Source organism: Myotis brandtii, unplaced genomic scaffold (genome assembly GCF_000412655.1).
Source record: "Myotis brandtii unplaced genomic scaffold, ASM41265v1 scaffold237, whole genome shotgun sequence".
Taxonomy (NCBI): domain Eukaryota; kingdom Metazoa; phylum Chordata; class Mammalia; order Chiroptera; family Vespertilionidae; genus Myotis; species Myotis brandtii.
Genome location: NW_005358943.1, coordinates 5,871,160 through 5,889,655, shown reverse-complemented (window position 1 = coordinate 5,889,655; position 18,496 = coordinate 5,871,160). Strand labels below are relative to the sequence as shown.

The 18,496-nt window shown below is 38.5% G+C and overlaps 1 protein-coding gene across 2 annotated transcripts; it reads left to right on the top strand.

The window, feature by feature from the left end:
- Positions 1-6: 6 nt before the first annotated feature.
- CREBL2 (cAMP responsive element binding protein-like 2) lies at positions 7-16,639 on the top strand. Of its 2 annotated transcripts, none has more exons than XM_005866809.2 (4): positions 7-65; positions 9,484-9,681; positions 11,135-11,279; positions 13,597-16,639. In XM_005866809.2, exons 1-4 carry the CDS (start codon positions 51-53, stop codon positions 13,599-13,601), a joined length of 363 nt encoding a protein of 120 aa, XP_005866871.1. In that variant the 5' UTR covers positions 7-50; the 3' UTR covers positions 13,602-16,639. The 2 variants fall into 2 exon arrangements, with proteins under 2 accessions (XP_005866871.1, XP_014395688.1); XM_014540202.1 differs by having other exon boundaries at positions 11,135-11,329.
- Positions 16,640-18,496: the final 1,857 nt, after the last annotated feature.

The following is an 18,496-nucleotide window of genomic DNA, read 5'->3' as shown; positions in this document are numbered from 1 at the left end:
TGGGAGGGCAGGGGGAGGGAGCGCCTGGCCAGGCTGGCCTGCCTGCCGAGATGGATGACAGTAAGGTAAGTCCTGTGGTTTGCACGCGCAGCTGCCGCCGCCGCCGCCGCCTGCTTGTCGCTAAGTGCGGGTCCCGCCGCTGAGCCTTAGCTCTGTAGTCCATGCCAACACCCAAGAAACACCTGCCGTAGGTGTCCCCGCGCCTTCAGTTAGTACCCAGGGTACCCACCCAGGAATTCGGGAGACAGCGGGCCGCGTTGTTCCCCAAAGGGCCCTCTCCTCTGGGAGATTTTCACTCTCGGGGCAAGCCTGTTTGTCAGCTTCTCCAGGTAGTGCCAGCCCTAGTCCTGGACTCGCCTACCGAGATACGTGAAGGAATTACTTTGCTTTCCCTTTTTGCCGGCCCTTGCCCCCGCCCAGCCTTTCTCTAGTTTGGAGATCTTAACTAGGACACCCTGAACCAGCCCTGTTTCCCTTGACTGTTCCCCTTTCTTCTCTCCTGCGCCCTTACTCAATGCCCCATTCATATAATCAGTTCACTCCCCCTCTGAGCTATTTTCCTGTGGTTGGTTGGAACACTTTGCTAAGCTCCTGTTGCTATTCGTCCAGAGTCTGGAAGCTAACCTCCTCTGGAAAGCCTTCTCTAAGAAAAGTAGTGAATCCCTTCTTGTTCATCTGTCTTAATAACCCATCACCACCCCCTTCCAAATCAATTACCCTTATGACTATAAGAGCAGTGTTCATTATTGGTCATTCATATGTGTAACCTTTTTGTCTTTATGTCTATCCACGTTAGTGTTGACCAGTTTTATTTCATGAAGATAGGGATGGTCGGCTTATTGATCATCAGACTTACAGTATTTGCCAGTTTTTGAAGTGGGAATTGCTCCTTCCCTCTGCTCTCCAGAGGTCTTACTTTCTTAAACTCTTCAGCATGCTGCTGGAGGTAGCCTTTTTCTTTGTTTGGGTGCCCTTTTCCCCTTCCAGGTAACCAGTAACATTTTGCTGCTGTCCAATTTTGGTTTCACTTATCAATCAGAGAGATTGGAAAGATTTCCAGCTTCTCTGTACTACTGTTGGTGTTATTCTACATGATCTCCTCTCCCTGTCCCTGCAGAAGGCTCTGAGAAAAGTGATAGAAGGGAAAGCCCAACACAGTACTCTGGAATTGGGACTCACAGTCTGCTTGTGAAGTAGTAAAGCCCTCCTAATAGGAAGTGGTGTTTCTCAGACAGAAAGGGGGAGTTCTAAACGTTCCAGAAAAATCGGAAAATAACTTTTCCAAAAAGTCTTTGCTAGCTTGCTCTTTCAGTGTTAATTTTGAAATTAAATCCACATATTGTATCCTTTATCTTTCCCAGAAAATAATGTTATGGCTGTTTAAGAATGCCAAAATAACATATTGTTCTATAATTTTTTTTAATTTGAGACTCGCAGAATAGTCTACATAATTTTCAGTTGTTTCCTTTTCACACCTTTGAAACATTTAATAACTTTCTCAAAGTCTTCAGTAATCTCAAAGAAGTCCAAGAAAAATGCTTAAGGTTTTGGGTTACTTTACTTCGCTATAAATCCACCTAGGAGTTATTTCTAAAACAAGCAAACTCTTAGGGGGTACAAAAATTTTATTGTTTTGCCTAAAAGAATGAAATTAAATTTCAGGGGTAGACTATTCATAACTTACTTCCTATAGGGTCCCAGGTACACAAAATAAATTGGGTTTTCATTCTTTATTAATTCACTGTTTTTATGAAAGAATTTAGAAACCAGCAGTTTCTGAAATCTTTAATGAGTGTGGAAAACAAAACCCATTTCAAATGTCTGTGGATGAATAGTGTCTCTGTGAATACACCACTTTCACTTTGACTGCTTGTCATAGGTTTGGGTGAGTAATATTTAGGTGTCATGTACAGAAAGACTGGGCTGCTTTCCGCAGTCAGACGGTGTGAAACAGCCCTTAAGTAACAAGGCTTCGGCAGCGCCCAGTCCTGCCTTTCTCTGGGCTCCAGTTGTTACAGTCCTGAAAAATTGTATTGTCTTCCTAGTACATACAAACGTCCATACTCACACACATAACACGCTTCTTCTTCACATTAGGTATGGGTGATGGCGTCTCAGGTTCCTGAAGGGAAGGTGAGGATTGGGGCTTGGACGTATGGGAGCTGTGCTGGTGAGAGCACAAAGGATGACAAACACTGACAGCGAGGCCAGGGAACAGGAAGAGGATGAAGCGAACAGGAGCAGCAATGATAGAAAGGCAGTATTTGCATGAGCAGGTCAAGAAACAGATGATGATCATGGGAGGCCCTCCCTTTAGAAAGATTCTGTATCCTGAGTTGCTTTCATCGGTGGTGATAAATGAGTTTGCCAGGAGCTCTCCACATTCTGCCTCCTGGAGTAAGAGCAGGACAAATCTGAATGTGGGTGCAGCTTTGCCTCTCAAGTGTCTAGGATTGTGCCTAATACTGCATAGAGTACTGGTTGTTAATAGTGATTGAGTTGAGTTGGTACAGAGTGGCATTACAGAGGATGCCCTAATGTACCTAGGCTTTATTAATATGTTTCATTGAGCCAACCAGCCAGAGTATGCAGATGATAACAAAATGAAAAATAAAGCAAGAGCTGTATTGGCTATCTAAAACTGAGGGCTTGGGAAAGTGCTACAAGTAGCAGAGTTCAAATACTGAGTAGGTCTCTACTAGGTTAGTTGGGAAGGAATAAATCTTGGCTAAGTTATTTTAATTTTTCTGAACTTACATTCCGCCCGTTAAGTGGTCAATACCTTCTTCACAGGCTTTGTTGAGGGTTAGAAATAATGCCTTAAGTATAGAGTCTATATCACATAGTAGGCACTCAAAAAATGTTATTATTGTATTACCTTGCAGTGACTTCCTTGGTCCTCAGCACAGTGTAGTAGGCACCTAACATGCTCATTTTACTAATTTTTTAAAAAAAATATACTTTTATTGATTTCAGAGAGGAAGAGAGAGATAGAAACATCAACAATAGAATCATTGATCTGCTGCCTCCTGCACACCCCCTATTGGGGATCAAGCCCGCAACCCTTGACCAGAATTGAACCCGGGACCCTTCAGTCCCCAGGCCCACGCTCTCTCCACTGAGCCAAACCAGCTAGGACTCATTTTACTAATTCTTAAGTGCATTCTGTTGTGTAACTTTTGTGGCTCTGTTTACTTCTGAACTACCCTTTGCTCCTAACTATGCCCCCAAATGGGATAGGGGCAATGGGATGGGACATGATATGAACTTAAACTGTGCCCTAAACCAGCAGTCGCCAACCGGTGATCCGCAGACCACTGATGGTCTGTGAGGTCTGAAAGGTTGGCAACCACTGGTTTAAGGAAACCTTTGGAGCAGCGGTCACCAACCGGTGGTCCGCGGACCACTGGTGGTCCGTGAGGTCCAAAAGGTTGGCAACTGCTGCCCTAAACTGTCAGATTATGTGAGAGAGGTAGTCTCCTGAGCCCACCTGCATGCCCACCTCTACAAAAAAGTGCTTGTTCTTATGAAAGCCTTTTCTCCCTGACCTGCTCCATTCAGTTACAAAGAAAATTGAAATGTGATATTTTCAGAGGCTTTGATCATAGACAGAAGGCTCTTGTTTTATATTTGACTTTTGTGTTTATTGAGTGAATGAATGAATGAGTAAATTGAAATATCCTAGACCAGATATGTTCTTGCCGCAGACTATGAATTGATAAAAGACCACCATGCTTTATTGCCCAGCCTGACAGTTTAGGGCATCAAGTTCCAATTGAGGGGCTGATGAGAGGGTGGCCACCTGCTGGTCACAATATGTTTCTGTGGGCTACTGTTCTCCTCCATACTTCCTTTCCACCTGCCTGACCCACAGTTATCTGAAAGTGAGGTTTCTTACATCTTCCTTAGGTTAAAAGACAGGTTCTTTTGTTCCATTCAGTTGTTGTGAGTAGTGCTAGTTCTTGAAAAAATTTTAAGTTAGTCAAAAAAATCTCTTTGACGTTCCCAGACCTGAGCTTTGGCCCCTCAAGTCCCCACTATTGGCCCCTTAGCCTTCCTTTACAGTTGGAGCTACCCTCCTTGGGCAGCACCACAATGCACAGACACTTTCTGCCTTTTCTGTTTTTCTATTCCATCAATACTTTTCACAAGACTAAGATAGACGAGCCACCTCATCTACTAAATAAATACCTGACAGTAGATATTAATATTTTAAAGTGCCTGCCTTTCCGATCTAGGTTACATGAACATTTTACCAGGTTGCCTCTACAGATGGTTTAACCCTAAGGGGTAATTTTAATACTACACAAACCAATTGAAATTGGAGTTTAAATAATGTTTTGCTCTTCTCAGAAAAGTTCATTTTTTTTGTTAATTATCAGACATTTGTTGGACACCAAATATGTACAGGCACTATGCTAGACAGTAGACATACAGAGGTCAATAGGAGTTTGTAACTATTCTCAGGAGCTTACATTGCAGTGGGCAAGGCAGACACATAGGTAAATAATTACAATATAGTGAAGTAAGAAATGAAGGCGGTAGAGGCAAAGTGGTTTGGGGGTATTAGAATGGATGCCTAATTATCTGGGTATGTCAGCCATGGGCCACACAGTAGGAATGAATCTGTAAGGAAGAATAGGAGTCCCCCAGAAAATGGGGAAAAGGGAATATCCTGTTCTAAAGCTTATTGAACTGGCAAATAAGTATTTTGTTACAGACTAGAGCAGGAATTGGCAAATTTTCTGTACAGGGCCATTAAAGTTGTTTTAAGCCACCAAGTTTGTGGTAATGGTTACAGCAGCCACAGGAAACTCGTATACTGGATGTGGTGACCTAGTAAGCAGTGCTGAGCCAAAGGTCTTCTCTTGAGCTTGAGAGTGACATGGCCAAAGGGCCATTAAAGTTCATCCTCCCTGTAATGATCAGGTATTACTCTTTTACAGTGAAGAAAAACACACCAAAATACACTAAATTAAAAATACAATCATAATAAATTGAAAAGAAATGTTCGTTTGGCAGCTCTTTGCAAGAGGAATAACTAAGGAAAGGGGGATAGAAAAGGAGGGTAAAAGGGGGGTAGGGAGACCCATTTGGAACCTATTGTAATAATCTCTGAGGGCCCTGCCTAATGTAGGTAGTAGGAATAGAGAGGAGGAGATTTTATAAAGTAATAAATTGGCATAACTTCAGTGGGTGGGTGTGGAGATTCACAATAGTTAAACAAAAATTTCAAGGAAGCATAAAATGAACAGGTTTGTTACTTAACCTCACACTGCCTTCCCAAGTGCCTAATTCCACAGTGAGCTGGATTAAATGAATGACTACATAGCATTAATATAGCAGTGTGTATTTAACACCTGTCAGTTTTAGGTAGAGCCTTTTTGGGGAATTATATGTTCAAGTTAAAGAGCATTACCTAGGAACCTAGGGAGAATAGTCATGCTTGATGACAGTGAGTTATCTTATGACAAGTTGCTATAATGCAAATCAAAGGACCAGTGATGGCGAACCTTTTGAGCTCGGCGTGTCAGCATTTTGAAAAACCCTAACTTAACTCTGGTGCCGTGTCACATATAGAAATTTTTTGATATTTGCAACCATAGTAAAACAAAGATTTATATTTTTGACATTTACTTTATATATTTAAATGTCATTTAACAAAGAAAAATCAACCAAAAAAATGAGTTCGCATGTCACCTCTGACACGCGTGTCATAGGTTCGCAATTACTGGTCTAGACCCTTCTCTGACATTGAAAATCTCTGAACTAAAATTTTGTCATCATAAAAAAAAATTTGTCATATATGAAGTAAAGAGCTCGCTATGCATATCTGTGTGTGTGTGTCCGCTACCAGCTCCCCTGTATATACAATTATCCTGCCCTTTATAATGTTATTGTTTATTTCCTGTCTGCTGTGTTTCACGAGTCTAAATACATTAAAAGTAAGGACCCTATCTTATATTAATATTCCTAGAGTTTTACAGTGTTTGGGGCATAGTGGGTATTCAATAAATGGTTGTTGAATAAATGAGTTATTCGTTCCCCTTTCCCTGAAAAAGATGAGGATGTAGGGTTTACCTTACCTGAAGTGGTGTGAGGTAACATGAGAGAACATGCCTAACTCAAGGCCTTGTCCACTGTGAGTGCACTCTCCCTGCACACCCCGATTGAGCCCTGCATTTAAGTTGTTCTTGTGCCTAAAATGATTCAAGCGCCTTTGAAACAGGATTTAATCTGAACCCTGGAGACCTCCTCTTTTCATAAGCCCCTAAAGAGCACGCAGCTACAGTCATGCCCCCTCTTTCTGCGGAAGTTAAACCTGTTGACTGGGAAGCCTGTGCCCTCTACGCTCAGGCCTTTGCAAACTATTCTGTCTTTCTCTATAATGGTTAAATTTAGAATTATCAGGAACTCTCTCTTGGCTGAATCCAGTCGTTTTATCTTAATTCCCAGCCTTTTTGAACACATAAATTAGAAACGTTCAAAAACCATAAAAAATACAGATGAGGAAAAAAGCTTCCTCACAGAAGAAATAGGAGAGAGCAAGGGGACAATGTGGTTATCACTGAGTTTGTGAAAATTTATGAAACATAGGTAAGAATTATTTTTGGCCCAGGGACATTTAAGGAATTTGTGAGGTTGATTTCAGTGTTAGTTTCTGGTTCCTAATTTCTAATTAACTTCCCCTATTCACCCCGCCATCTTTATGGCTTATGAAATATATAAAGTTTCGTTAACTACTATAGTTGGCAACTAGTATAGTAACCTACATTTGTATAATAACCTTTCCTTTACAAAGTGCTGTCACACATTATTATACTTAAAACTTACAATAATCCTGTGATATACTTGACTCTCTTGAAAACTGTACACTGATGAGATTTTAGCTTGCACCCAAAGCCAAAAATTCAATTTATTCCCGAGGAAAAGTTAAGCTAGAGAAGTGGTGTTATGTGACTTAAAATGTAATTTTACAGGAGGTGACATAAGATACAGGAACCCTGAATTCATTTACTCTGCCTTTCTAATAAAAAAAAGGAATAAAATAGTTCCAATTTAAATATTTTGCTACCATGAAAACTAAACAAAGGGTTATAACTTTTGTTTGATTTTTATGACTGTGCTAGGTGTGTTTCAAAAATCAATGAAATCTGTAAAGTACTCTGTGTTCTCTTGTTGGCTTCTCAAAGCAGCCACTCCTGCATTAATTAAAAACAGCAATATAGATAGTGTTGTGTGATGACTCATTTTACAACATAAAGAATAGATGTGATTACTATTTATTTCACTATAGACAAGAGTTTCTGCTGTAAATATATTGCTTTTTAAAAGCTGTAGCAAAGCAAGTACACTTTGTTTTAATGGAGGGCGATTTCAAAACATTTTATTAAAATTGTGCGGTTGATGTGATATAAGCATAATTTAGCCCATGGTAATATTTGGACCAACTAGTCATCCTGGAATTGCTAATCAAATATTTGACCCTGAGGGAAAATTTCCTGAGACATATATTATTATATTGGAACAAAGACATGATGATGCAGAATAGAATAGCTTTAAAAGACCAGTTTTTGAAAAGTTGAAACTAATTTGGGAGTAGTACTGAAGCAGCTAGCTTTCAAGATGGTGGTGGAAAGGAAAGACTTTTTCCCCCCTTCAATTTCATTTCAGAGCCATCCTATAAAATGCTAGATGCAGTGGCTAACCATCATGTTATGATACAGGGTCTGGTAAATGTGACTGATCCACATTTAAAGTGTGGTTTTCTTGACCCAACCATTATACTTAGTAATGATCTGATCTTTATAGGGCATTGTTAGTGTATGATATTAATAGTGATTTCAAACAAATCCTTTGAGTTTTGTTACCTGGGAAGGCTTCTGCAGGTATTCTAATGATCTGCCAGTGTTTGATTGGCATCTTCTCTTTTAGAATGGCCTTTAAAGCCTGCGCAATATTCCTTTCAGTATACTTTTTATTCCCTGAGGGTAACTTTCAGAAAGAACTGGACATCATTCAGAACCTCATCAGATAAACAAAGTGGATAATCCAGTTGTTTGGGAATTTAAAGAAAAATCTATTGCTCTAAAATAACGTAGCCTCCAAAGGCATATGGTATTGTGGCTTGTCAGAAATTGGCTCCTGAAGCACTTTCCAAACAAGCTTGTTCATTGGAATAAATGTACCCCCCCCCTTTTGAAGGACTTCTTTAAAAAAAAAAGTTATTTGATGTGTAAGTTCAGGCTCATGTATGTAAAACTTCATCATCCTCATGGTTACATCTTGTATAAGAACTTGGGGAGGTTCCAAAACTAAACAATGAAGGAGATTAAGTTACTTTGCTAGTCACCAAAAAATTGTGCCTATGCAGGTAAATGAATATCGGGTAGAAATCTCCTGAGACAATGTAGGAGATTTTACAATAATTATAGGCTTCTAAAAGCAGGAGAGAAGACTTGTATGCGGGTTCGGGGGGGGGGGAAGGGGGACATATGTAATACTTTCAACAATAAAGAATTATTTTTTTTTTATAAAGTCTACTTTTTTTTCTTTTTTCCTTTTTTTAAAAATATATTTTATTGACTTTTTACAGAGAGAGGAAGGGAGAGAGATAGAGAGTTAGAAACATCGATGAGAGAAACATCGATCAGCTGCCTCCTGCACATCTCCCACTGTGGATGTGCCCGAAATCCAGGTACATGCCCTTGACCGGAATCGAACCCGGGACCCTTTAGTCCACAGGCCAACGCTCTATCCACTGAGCCAAACCGGTTTCGGCAATAAAGAATTATTTTAAAAAATAATAAATAAAGGTAGAAGAGAAGTATCCTGAGGATTTCAGGGACTGCCTGTGTGTTCTTTTGAGCTCAACACATTTGAAGAGGGAATTTATCATCAAATTGCTTAGGATACCTATTTGTTTTTATATATATATATAATTTTACATACAAATTTTGTTTTTCTAATTGTAAATATTTAAAAATCATTAAAAATACAGGTGAGAAAAAGCTGTTTATAATCATACCTATCAGAGAAATATTTGTTGACCTTTTGTTAATAACATCCTTTGTTCTTTGTGTTGTTTTATAACATTGAGATCATACTGAACTTACAATTTTGAATATTGATTTTTTTAACTTACTATTTTATCAAGTCAATAAAAATTCAGCAATCTTTTAGTTTTTATTATCCAGTTACATATGGCTTATAAAGTTTATTGTTAAACTATCTGAATTTTATTATTGAAGAAATAATGAAAACTTATATTATTTCTGCTCTCAAATTCATAGTATCAAAGGTACCAGAAAAACAAATTATGAAGCAAAGCCTCATAAAGCATTTGATGGGATTATGCTTTTTGTGTTCCATTCTTCATTAACTTATTATTGTAAATATTTTCCATGCTAGTATGCAGCCATAGTCACTTTCCTAGACACAGAACTAAGACAAAAAAATTATTTCTTCTCTCTCTTGCTGAAGGTGATTGGAGGCAAAGTAAAGAAGCCTGGCAAACGTGGTCGGAAGCCAGCCAAAATTGACTTGAAGGCAAAACTTGAGAGGAGCCGGCAGAGTGCAAGAGAATGCCGGGCCAGAAAGAAACTGAGGTATCAGTATTTGGAAGAATTGGTATCCAGTCGGGAAAGAGCCATATGTGCCCTCAGAGAGGAACTGGAAATGGTAAGAAAGTCTGTCAATAAATGCATGAAAAAAATCAACGTAAGTTTCATAGTCAAAGCATTAAAACATGAAGAAACCAGTTTTCACCTATTGATTCATTTGACAGACATGGGAAAGCATATTTATTGGTCATTCAGGATGTGGGCAAATAAGCATTTTCATACACTACTAATCGGAGTGGAATGTACATGACTATTTCATGGAGGGAGTATTTATGATAGAAAAATAATGGAAAATAACCCAAATATACAATAATAAGGGGTTGGTTAAGTAAATGATATTCATATATTGGACTACTTTGCACCCAGTAAAAATCATAGTACACCTATATTTCTTGATATAGAAAAACATTTACAATATATTGCTAAGTGGAAAAAGCAATATAACAATATGCTACAATATGAATAGTATGATACCATTTGTTTAAACATTTATTTATTTGGCATGTTTCATTCTTTCATTTATTCATTCAGATTTTGGGTGGTGGCTGTAGAAATGTAAAAGAGAATAGGTAAAAGAGAATTGAAACCCCATTACTGTGAGCTCAAGGGAGGAGGTGACAGGTTGGAGAAGAGAGAAATAATAGTACCATGATCATTACAAAACTAGGACAGGCAACCTCCACTTTTTAGAAGGTACGAAAATACGGTTAGGGCATAAAGAGAGTTCAGATATACTACTCAGTAATTTTTTTTTTTTAGTATACTGAATTTGACTTATGCTATAATTATTTCTCACCTTCTGTAATGTAAGCCACTTGAAGGCATAGTCTTTGGAGTAATTAATCTTTTTATACCCTAATTCCTAGTACACACTCCGGCACTCTGGTAGAAAGTAGATGCCCTAGCTGGTTTGGCTCAGTGGATAGAGCGTCGGCCTGTGGACTGAAGGATCCCGGGTTCGATACTGGTCAAGGGCACATGCCCTGGTTGTGGGCTCCGTCCCCAGTTGGGGGCGTGCATGAGGCAGCCAATCAATGATTCTCTCTCATCATTGATGTTTCTCTCTCTCTCTCCCTCTCCCTTCCTCTCTGAAATCAATAAAATTATATTATAAAAAAGAAAGTAGATGTTTAGTGAATGTTTATGAAAAAGAGAAAGGAATTACAAAAGTATTTATTTTAGGAATAGAAGTAATAATGTGATCATTAGCCAAAAGAGATAAATTCTAATTGGTAGCGCACTGTGGGGAGACATTCTTTTAACCAGAGGGGCCTTTTAAATCTGAGCAATACTCCAGTATGTCATCAGAAGATTCAGCAGCAGTTTTTCACCCTCTTGTGAAAGATGGCAGGCCTCATCCATGTCCTAGGTTGGAAATAGGAAGTACAATGGAGGATGGAATTCCCAGCAGCCAATTTGACTTGTTGACATGGCCATTCTTAGCATTTCTACCAGTGGTTCCTGGACTCTGACCAGTAAAATTTTACTTAAGTATATTTCACATATTTCAGTACAAGCAGTGGTGCATGGCAATGGACCAAGGAAAAATCCCTTCTGAAATAAAGGCCCTACTGACTGGAGAAGAGCAGAGCAAATCCCAGCAGAACTCAGCCCGGCACATGAAGGCTGGGAAGACAGACGCTAACAGCAATTCCTGTGAGTACAGTACCTGGAGAGTTTCTGTGTACGTAGAGGAGGGTCTTAAGGTAGGATTTCTATTGACCACTTGCCTCCGTATGACTTTTTTCTCTCTGTATATTTATCTTTAAATAAATAAAATGTTGATGTTTATAATACACTAATAAGCAATTGAAATGAATAGATTATAAATACTGACATGCATTTTACATGGGGTCTATAAAGTGCAACTGATAAATTTATGGAAATGTTTTTTTATTATGTTGACTACTCCATAAATGGGAGTATACCATTCTAGTTATTGTTAATAATAATAATACCTTTTATTTGTATTTTGCATTACAGTTTGCCAAGTATTTTCACTTAAATTAAGTATCTTAAGTATTTCCTCCAATAATTATGTGAAGGTGTTACACTTTTTATTTTATAGATGAAGAAATAGCAGAGGTGTATGTGCCAGGTCCTCACCTAGTCCAGGCTGTGTCTTGTATAGTGGCCCATCACTATAAAGAATTATTTTATTAAGGCAAAAGTCACATAACATAAAATTAACATTTTAAAGTAACAATTCAGAGGCATTTATTACATGTAAAATGTTGTGCAACCACCACCTCTATCTCGTTGCAAAACATTTCATCACTCCAAAAGAAAACCCTAAACTCATCACAGCAGTTACTCACTATTACCCTCTCCCTCCAGCCCCTGGAAGCTATGAATCTGCTTTGTGTCTCTATGGACTTATCTAATCTGGACATTTCATATAAATGGATCCTACAGCATGTGACTTTTTGTGTCTGGCTTCTTTTACTCAGCATAATGTTTTCAAGGTTATTCACATTGTAGCATATACCAATACTTCGTTCCATTTTATGGCTGTATAATACCCCTTTGTATATGGATACCACAACTTGTTTATTCGTTCATTCATTTCTGGATTTTTATTTCTATCTCTTGGCTATTGTGAACAGTACTGCTATGAACATGCATGTACAAGCGTGTGTTTGAGTAACTGTTTTCAATTCTTTTGGGTATATACCTAGAAGTGGAATTGCTAGGACATATGGCAATTCTATATTTAACTTTTCCAGGAACCACACACTGTATTCCACAGTGGCTGAAATATTTTACACTCCCACCAGCAATATATGGAGCTTCCCATTTCTCTGCATCTTTTCAACACTTTTTATTTTCCATTTTTAAAAACTATAGCCTTCCTGGTGGGTGTGAAGTGGTGCCTGGTTGTGGTTTGGATTTGCATTACTCTAATGACTAATGATGTTGAGCATCTCTTCATATGCTTGTTGGCCATGTGTATATCTCCTTTGAAGAAATGTATCTTTAAGTCCCTTGTCCATGTTTTAATTGAGTTCTTTTTCATTTTATTGTTCAGTTGTAAGAGTTCTTTATGTATTATGGATTCTTTTACCAAATATATGATTTTCAGATATTGCTCCCATTCTGTAGGTTTTCTTTTTCTTGATAGTGTCCTTTGGAGGAAGTCCAGTTTATTTTTCTTTTGTTGTTTGTGCCTTGTATGTCATATCTAACAATCCATTGCCAAATCCAAGATCATGAAGATTGACCCTTATGTTTTTATTCTAAGAGTTTTTTAGTTTTAGCTTTTACATCTAGGTCATTGATCCATTTTAAGTTAATTTTTCTATATGGTATGAGGTAGGGGTCTAAATTAATTATTTTGCATGTGAATATCCAGTTGTCCCAGCCCCATTTGTTAAGGAGACTGTACAGATTTTAGAATGAAGATGTCATGTCATTGATTTCTTCATCATTAAGGTTGCTTTGGGAGCACTTGAAATAGTTATTAGGAAATATCATAAACATTTTATTTTTAAAAATTTTTATAAAATTGAAGTACTGGCTTGTTAACTTTTATTAGATGAGGTAATGTTTGCTTAATCTAAACTGAATTAAGGAAATAAAAAGGCAAATCCGTTCAGTTTTCCTTCAGTCTGTATTTTAAAATAGCCTTCCTGTAGATAGCAAACTTTAAGTTTTTTTATTGATTTTTTTGGAGAGGGGGCATGGGAAATATATAGAGGGAAACACTGATGTGAGAGAGACACATGGATCAGTTGCCTCCCCTATGCTCCACACTCCCCAACCAGGGATCAAACCTGCAACCCGAGCATATGGCCTGATCAGGAGCTACACCCATCACCTTCCAATGCATGAGACGACACTCCAACCAACTGAGCCATACCGACCAGGGCTAGATACCAAACTTTAAAAAGTTTTTCATGCATTTTTAAAAACAGATTAAATTTCATTGACTTTAAAACCATTCTTACATTGGTAACTTTGATTTGTTTTTCAGGGTGAAGATCATATAAAATGTTGAGTCAGTGATTGAAGTCAATATCCTGATTCCTATGAAGGATGAATAGACAAGATTGTATTACTACCTACTGCTCCACAGTCATCTCTGTAAATCTGCAGTTTCTACCAAATGTGTGATCCTGGATCTCAAAGGATTTTGCTTTAACTTTTAACACTTAGAAAAATGTACAAACATTCTGGTTGGTATTGCCACCCATGGCATTTAATATGTTGTAATGCTTGAAAACACAGGAGTAGAGAAAAATGGGTAAAGATTGTATTTTTGCACCTTAACTCCACATTGCTTTATTGGTTAATTTATATTCTTTCCATGTAATTGTATGTGTATATGTGTTTAGGTGTCACCTCCTTTCATGTTTTTGATTGCCCTGCAAAGAGAAACCAAATGGGCTGATGACTAAGTTCTTAGCCTTAAGGACCTAATTTTATTTCTTTATATGTACTTGAGTAACGTCTATTTTCTGCATGAACCAAGATTTCTCCTGTGAGCCATTCCAGCATAAGCTGTGAATCTGTATTAACCAATATATACATTTCTATTTTTATAATCCATAATGATATGCCTGTTTTAAATAATGTACATGTTAACAGCGTCCATCAGGAAAGCCCTCAAGACAGCCTCTGTTTAAAACTTTTGTTGCTGTCTTTGCTAGGGCCTAATCCATACTTGGAGAATAATTATTCAAATCTTATTTTTAAACAAGAAATAACCTTTTAGGCATTTCAGAAGCATACATCATCTTGACAATCCAGGGTGTATACGTATGTATGTGTTTCTATTGTATGTCTATTGTATGTGTATGTGGGGAGGGCAGGAGTGAATGTTCACACATATTTCCTTGTGTAGTCAACTAACTTGGAAAATTTTCCTAAAGAGAATAGATTAAAATTAGCTGCTGAGATTGAGTTTCTGCCTCAAGAGATCTGGAACAAAATGAGGGACAAACTGCTGATAGACCTAATGGCTGTAGCCATAACCAAAACACTTACTCTGTTCCTTGACATGAGTTTCCTTATGAATGTGTTCTGAGCCAGAATGAAACACACTGTAGGTGTGCATCTGGTTCAGGCCCGGCTACGCCTCCACGCTGGAGTGAAACACTGGAGCTAGAGTTATGCGCAGCACCACACTAGGAGGTGCACAAGGGCAGAGCAGTCCTTTCCAGTTCCCATCAAAGCGACATTCACTTCTCCCTGGCCACCAATGGAGGGATGGTTGAGGAATCCAGCTCATACTATGATACACTCAAATAGACCTAGGGATCTTCTGATTTTCCCCCATTGAGAGTCTCTCTCTTCTCTTTCCCATAGTTAAATCAGGAGTTGTGTGCCCTGTTGCTGCTAAATTATAATTGTCCTTGGCTCTAATGAAGCAAATATTTGGCTTCCAAACAAAATATGTTTTGTTATGAAATGGTCTATGAGGAGGAACATGAGATAGACCACACAGTTTCCGATAACAAGGTACTTCCCCCACCCCTTCTCTTAGGCTATGCATTTGAATAAAGTGCCTCCCCTTAGCTGAGTTCCTAAAGATCTCTTGTGCTTAGGTTGCAAACTCAGATCTCTAGTCCAGTCCTGTGCGACTACTGATATACCACTAGCCCAGACTGTTGGGTCTCTCTATGTTTTGGTGGTCAGGGGGGTTTAAGAGTATTTAATGTCTTTTTAGGATCACAAATATAGATAAAGGATTGTTAATATTCAGGCTTTCAGAATTTAAGTGTTTTTAAATATAGTGTTCAGGTTGTAATGGGTCTGTTTTGCCATATGGTCTACTCAAATGTATATTTTTTATTTTGCAAAACAACCCAAGCAAGATGTACTTATTCTGTTACTTTGTTTAGTACCTTTCGAATTCCCCAGAAGAGTTGTTTTCAAAGCAAACATTCCAAAATGGATGTGGCTCTTCAATGGAATGTCTCCATTGTGCTTGAAGTATTTCTTCTCTGGTTGCAGTTTTAAATTACAGGGTCATTTATCTGAGCTATATCTCCCCCAAATACCCCCCGCCCCAAGCCCCAGTACCTTTACAAGAGCAGTGACTCTGTCCTCAGGTCAGGTAGAAGATGTATAATTTGGGGTTAAAAGTAAATTACAATTTATTTGAGTTTATTCCTAAACCTATCTATTGGGTCTTTTGGAGTAGATCAAAACCAAGAGAAAGTTCCTTGGTTTTAAAAAGGAATGTTTGATTGCTTTGGGAATTGTGCTCGCTGCACGCTTTGGCCACTTGAAGCATGTCAATAAATGTCACTGATTAAAACAGCTGGAGCATTTCTTTCCCCATTTCAGTTAGGGAGCAGCACACTGACACCTAGCATCTCCCATGTACCTGTAATGACAGGGCCGAGGGGGCACAGCGAAGGGTGAGGATCAGTGAGCTCCGTCCCTCTGGATCAGTGCTGTTCTCCTCGCTCTCTGAGTCAGAGGGATGTTCTCTTTTTCTTTTTTACCCACAGAAAGGAAGTTAAGGGGGGAAATATGTTTGTATATTTAGACCAGTCATAATCTGTCACTAATTTAGCATAGACCTGCCATATAATACGGTGACTGAATATAATACAGAATAAGTCTGACCAGGTCAAGTTTTAAGATATGGTTGAAGTTCTTAAATTTTTTTTCTATTTTATCTAAAATATTTCTGTTGTATTTAAATCAGAATCTATCTTATTGCAGCAAATTCATATCACAGTTTACCAGCTAATTGGCAGTATTTATCAGCTTTACCATTTAGCATTTTCTTTTATCATCTTTGAGTTATGATAGACTTGATTTGGCTTATTACAAAAAGTGTAGGTTTAAACTGGACTTGCCTTTAGTTAAAATAAAGGGAAACATAAATGCTATATTTCACAATAAATCAGTTGCTTATTGTTAATTACATATTTAGTTTTAAGGGAGAGGAAGATTACTGTTAAACCACATGCTATTTGGGGGCATTGAAGGGATTTTTCTTTCTCTGAAGAGCATTGTACAATTATATTTTTATGAAAAATAAAATATCTTCACCAGAGATATCTCAAATTGTCTGTTTCACTATACTGAACTATGTATAAGAATAAAGTAGTGAAAGGAGTGTAAGATTTAGGCAGAAAACTGGTCTTGGATCCATTATCTGAGTCACCCTGAATTATTTGATTTTTCAGCCTGTTTCCTCATCTATTAGAAAAAGAGGGAGGATGCCCTTGCCGGTGTGGCTCCGTTGGTTGGAGCATTGTCCTGTACCCCAAAAGGTTGTGGGTTCGACCCCTGGTCAGGGCTCCTAGGGGAGGCAGTTGATCAATGTTTCTCACATTGATGCCTCTCTCTCTGCCTCTGTCTCTCTCCTCTCCTCTCTCTGGAATCAACTAAAAAAAAATGAGAGGGTAACTTTCCTAGAATAAGTAATTGGTAAGCTAAATACAAGTTATGAGAAACTGCTTCTTATGTGGTAAAGGATTACATTAAATTTAAAAATATTCACTTATGCCTGGATTTAACTATTATTAGACTTTAAACAACTGAAGATAAACGTTTATTTAATGAGCTAGAATCTAAATATGTAGTGTTGTAGGTCTCATGTTTCAGAACTCTTCGTAGCTATTTCATGCCTGCCCCTAAAATGGTATATAGGTGGAGGCTCTCTTTAGCAATACAGTAGTCCCCGCTCACCGTGTTTTTCACTTTTTGAGGTTTCAGTTACCCTTTGTCAACCACAGTCTGAAAAGACTGAATGGAGAATTGCAGAAATAAACAATTCATACGTTTTCAATTGCCCGCCAGTCTGAGAAGCTGGATGATATCCACGCCATCCTGCTCCGTCCCGTGAGTCACTTAGTCAATTGTCCCTTTTCCAGCGTCTCCACCTGTATACGCTCCCCACCTGTTCGTTACTTTGGTAGCCATCTAAGTTACACACGGCTCAGCACTGCAGAGCCCAGCACTTGTGGGGGTCATTTTCCTGCAGAACTAAAAATCATACATTCTACAAATTATATGGGGTTGAGAGTTTTTAAAGCAACACGTACTTTTAAAGAGACTCCTTTTGAGAAAGAGTACAGAGCTTTGGACTAGAAGTTTTCAGTTGAGCAAGAAGTTTAAAATGGCCCAAATTATGCGGACTCAAAAAATTCAAGAGGGTCTGAGGAAATGAAATGGACCTAAAATTAATTTAACTGCCTACTTACCAGGAGCATACGAACATTTACTTTTAGGGAAAGTCTAGGTTACAGTGGTATGAAACGGTCCATGAATTCTCAGAGTCAAATGATAAAAGGAGCAGGAAAGAGAGAAGCCCTGGTAAGTGTGGGTGAAACAACTGCCAGTTTCGTGGTCTGATGGTGGTTGTTTTTTTAACGATACCATTTGTAAAATGGGTTTAAAATAATATTTTGACTAGTGACTTCACGTCTATAAAAGGTATTAATTATTTTGGAATTTTCCCAGTGTTTAGATGCTTTGTGTTTTGAACACACTGATTGATTAGTTAATCTACAGCTGCCTCTGGGTGCTCAGCAATTTTCCTGTCTTGTTGCTATGAGACGAGGACTTCTCTGGAACAGCCAGTGTGACTGACAGGCATCTGAAGAGGCGGTGGGCTCTGCCTGCCGGCCACAGTGCCATCAAGCGGCCATTCTGTAGAACAGTTCGACAAAGTCGGTTTGCATTTCCACTAATGACAGCACTTTCAAGTCATCTCTGTTCCAGGCAAATGAGCAGGGGAACGGGACGGCGGGGAACTGTTTCTACTCTTCATATTCTTCTGCACACAGGGAGGAGTTTATCTCCAATACATGAATCATGCCATGGCAAGCAGAATGTGAAAGGATATTGGACTGGTGGTAGAAGGCATTTTCGTTTTCCCCTACTTTGACATCTGTTGGTCTTAATTTCCT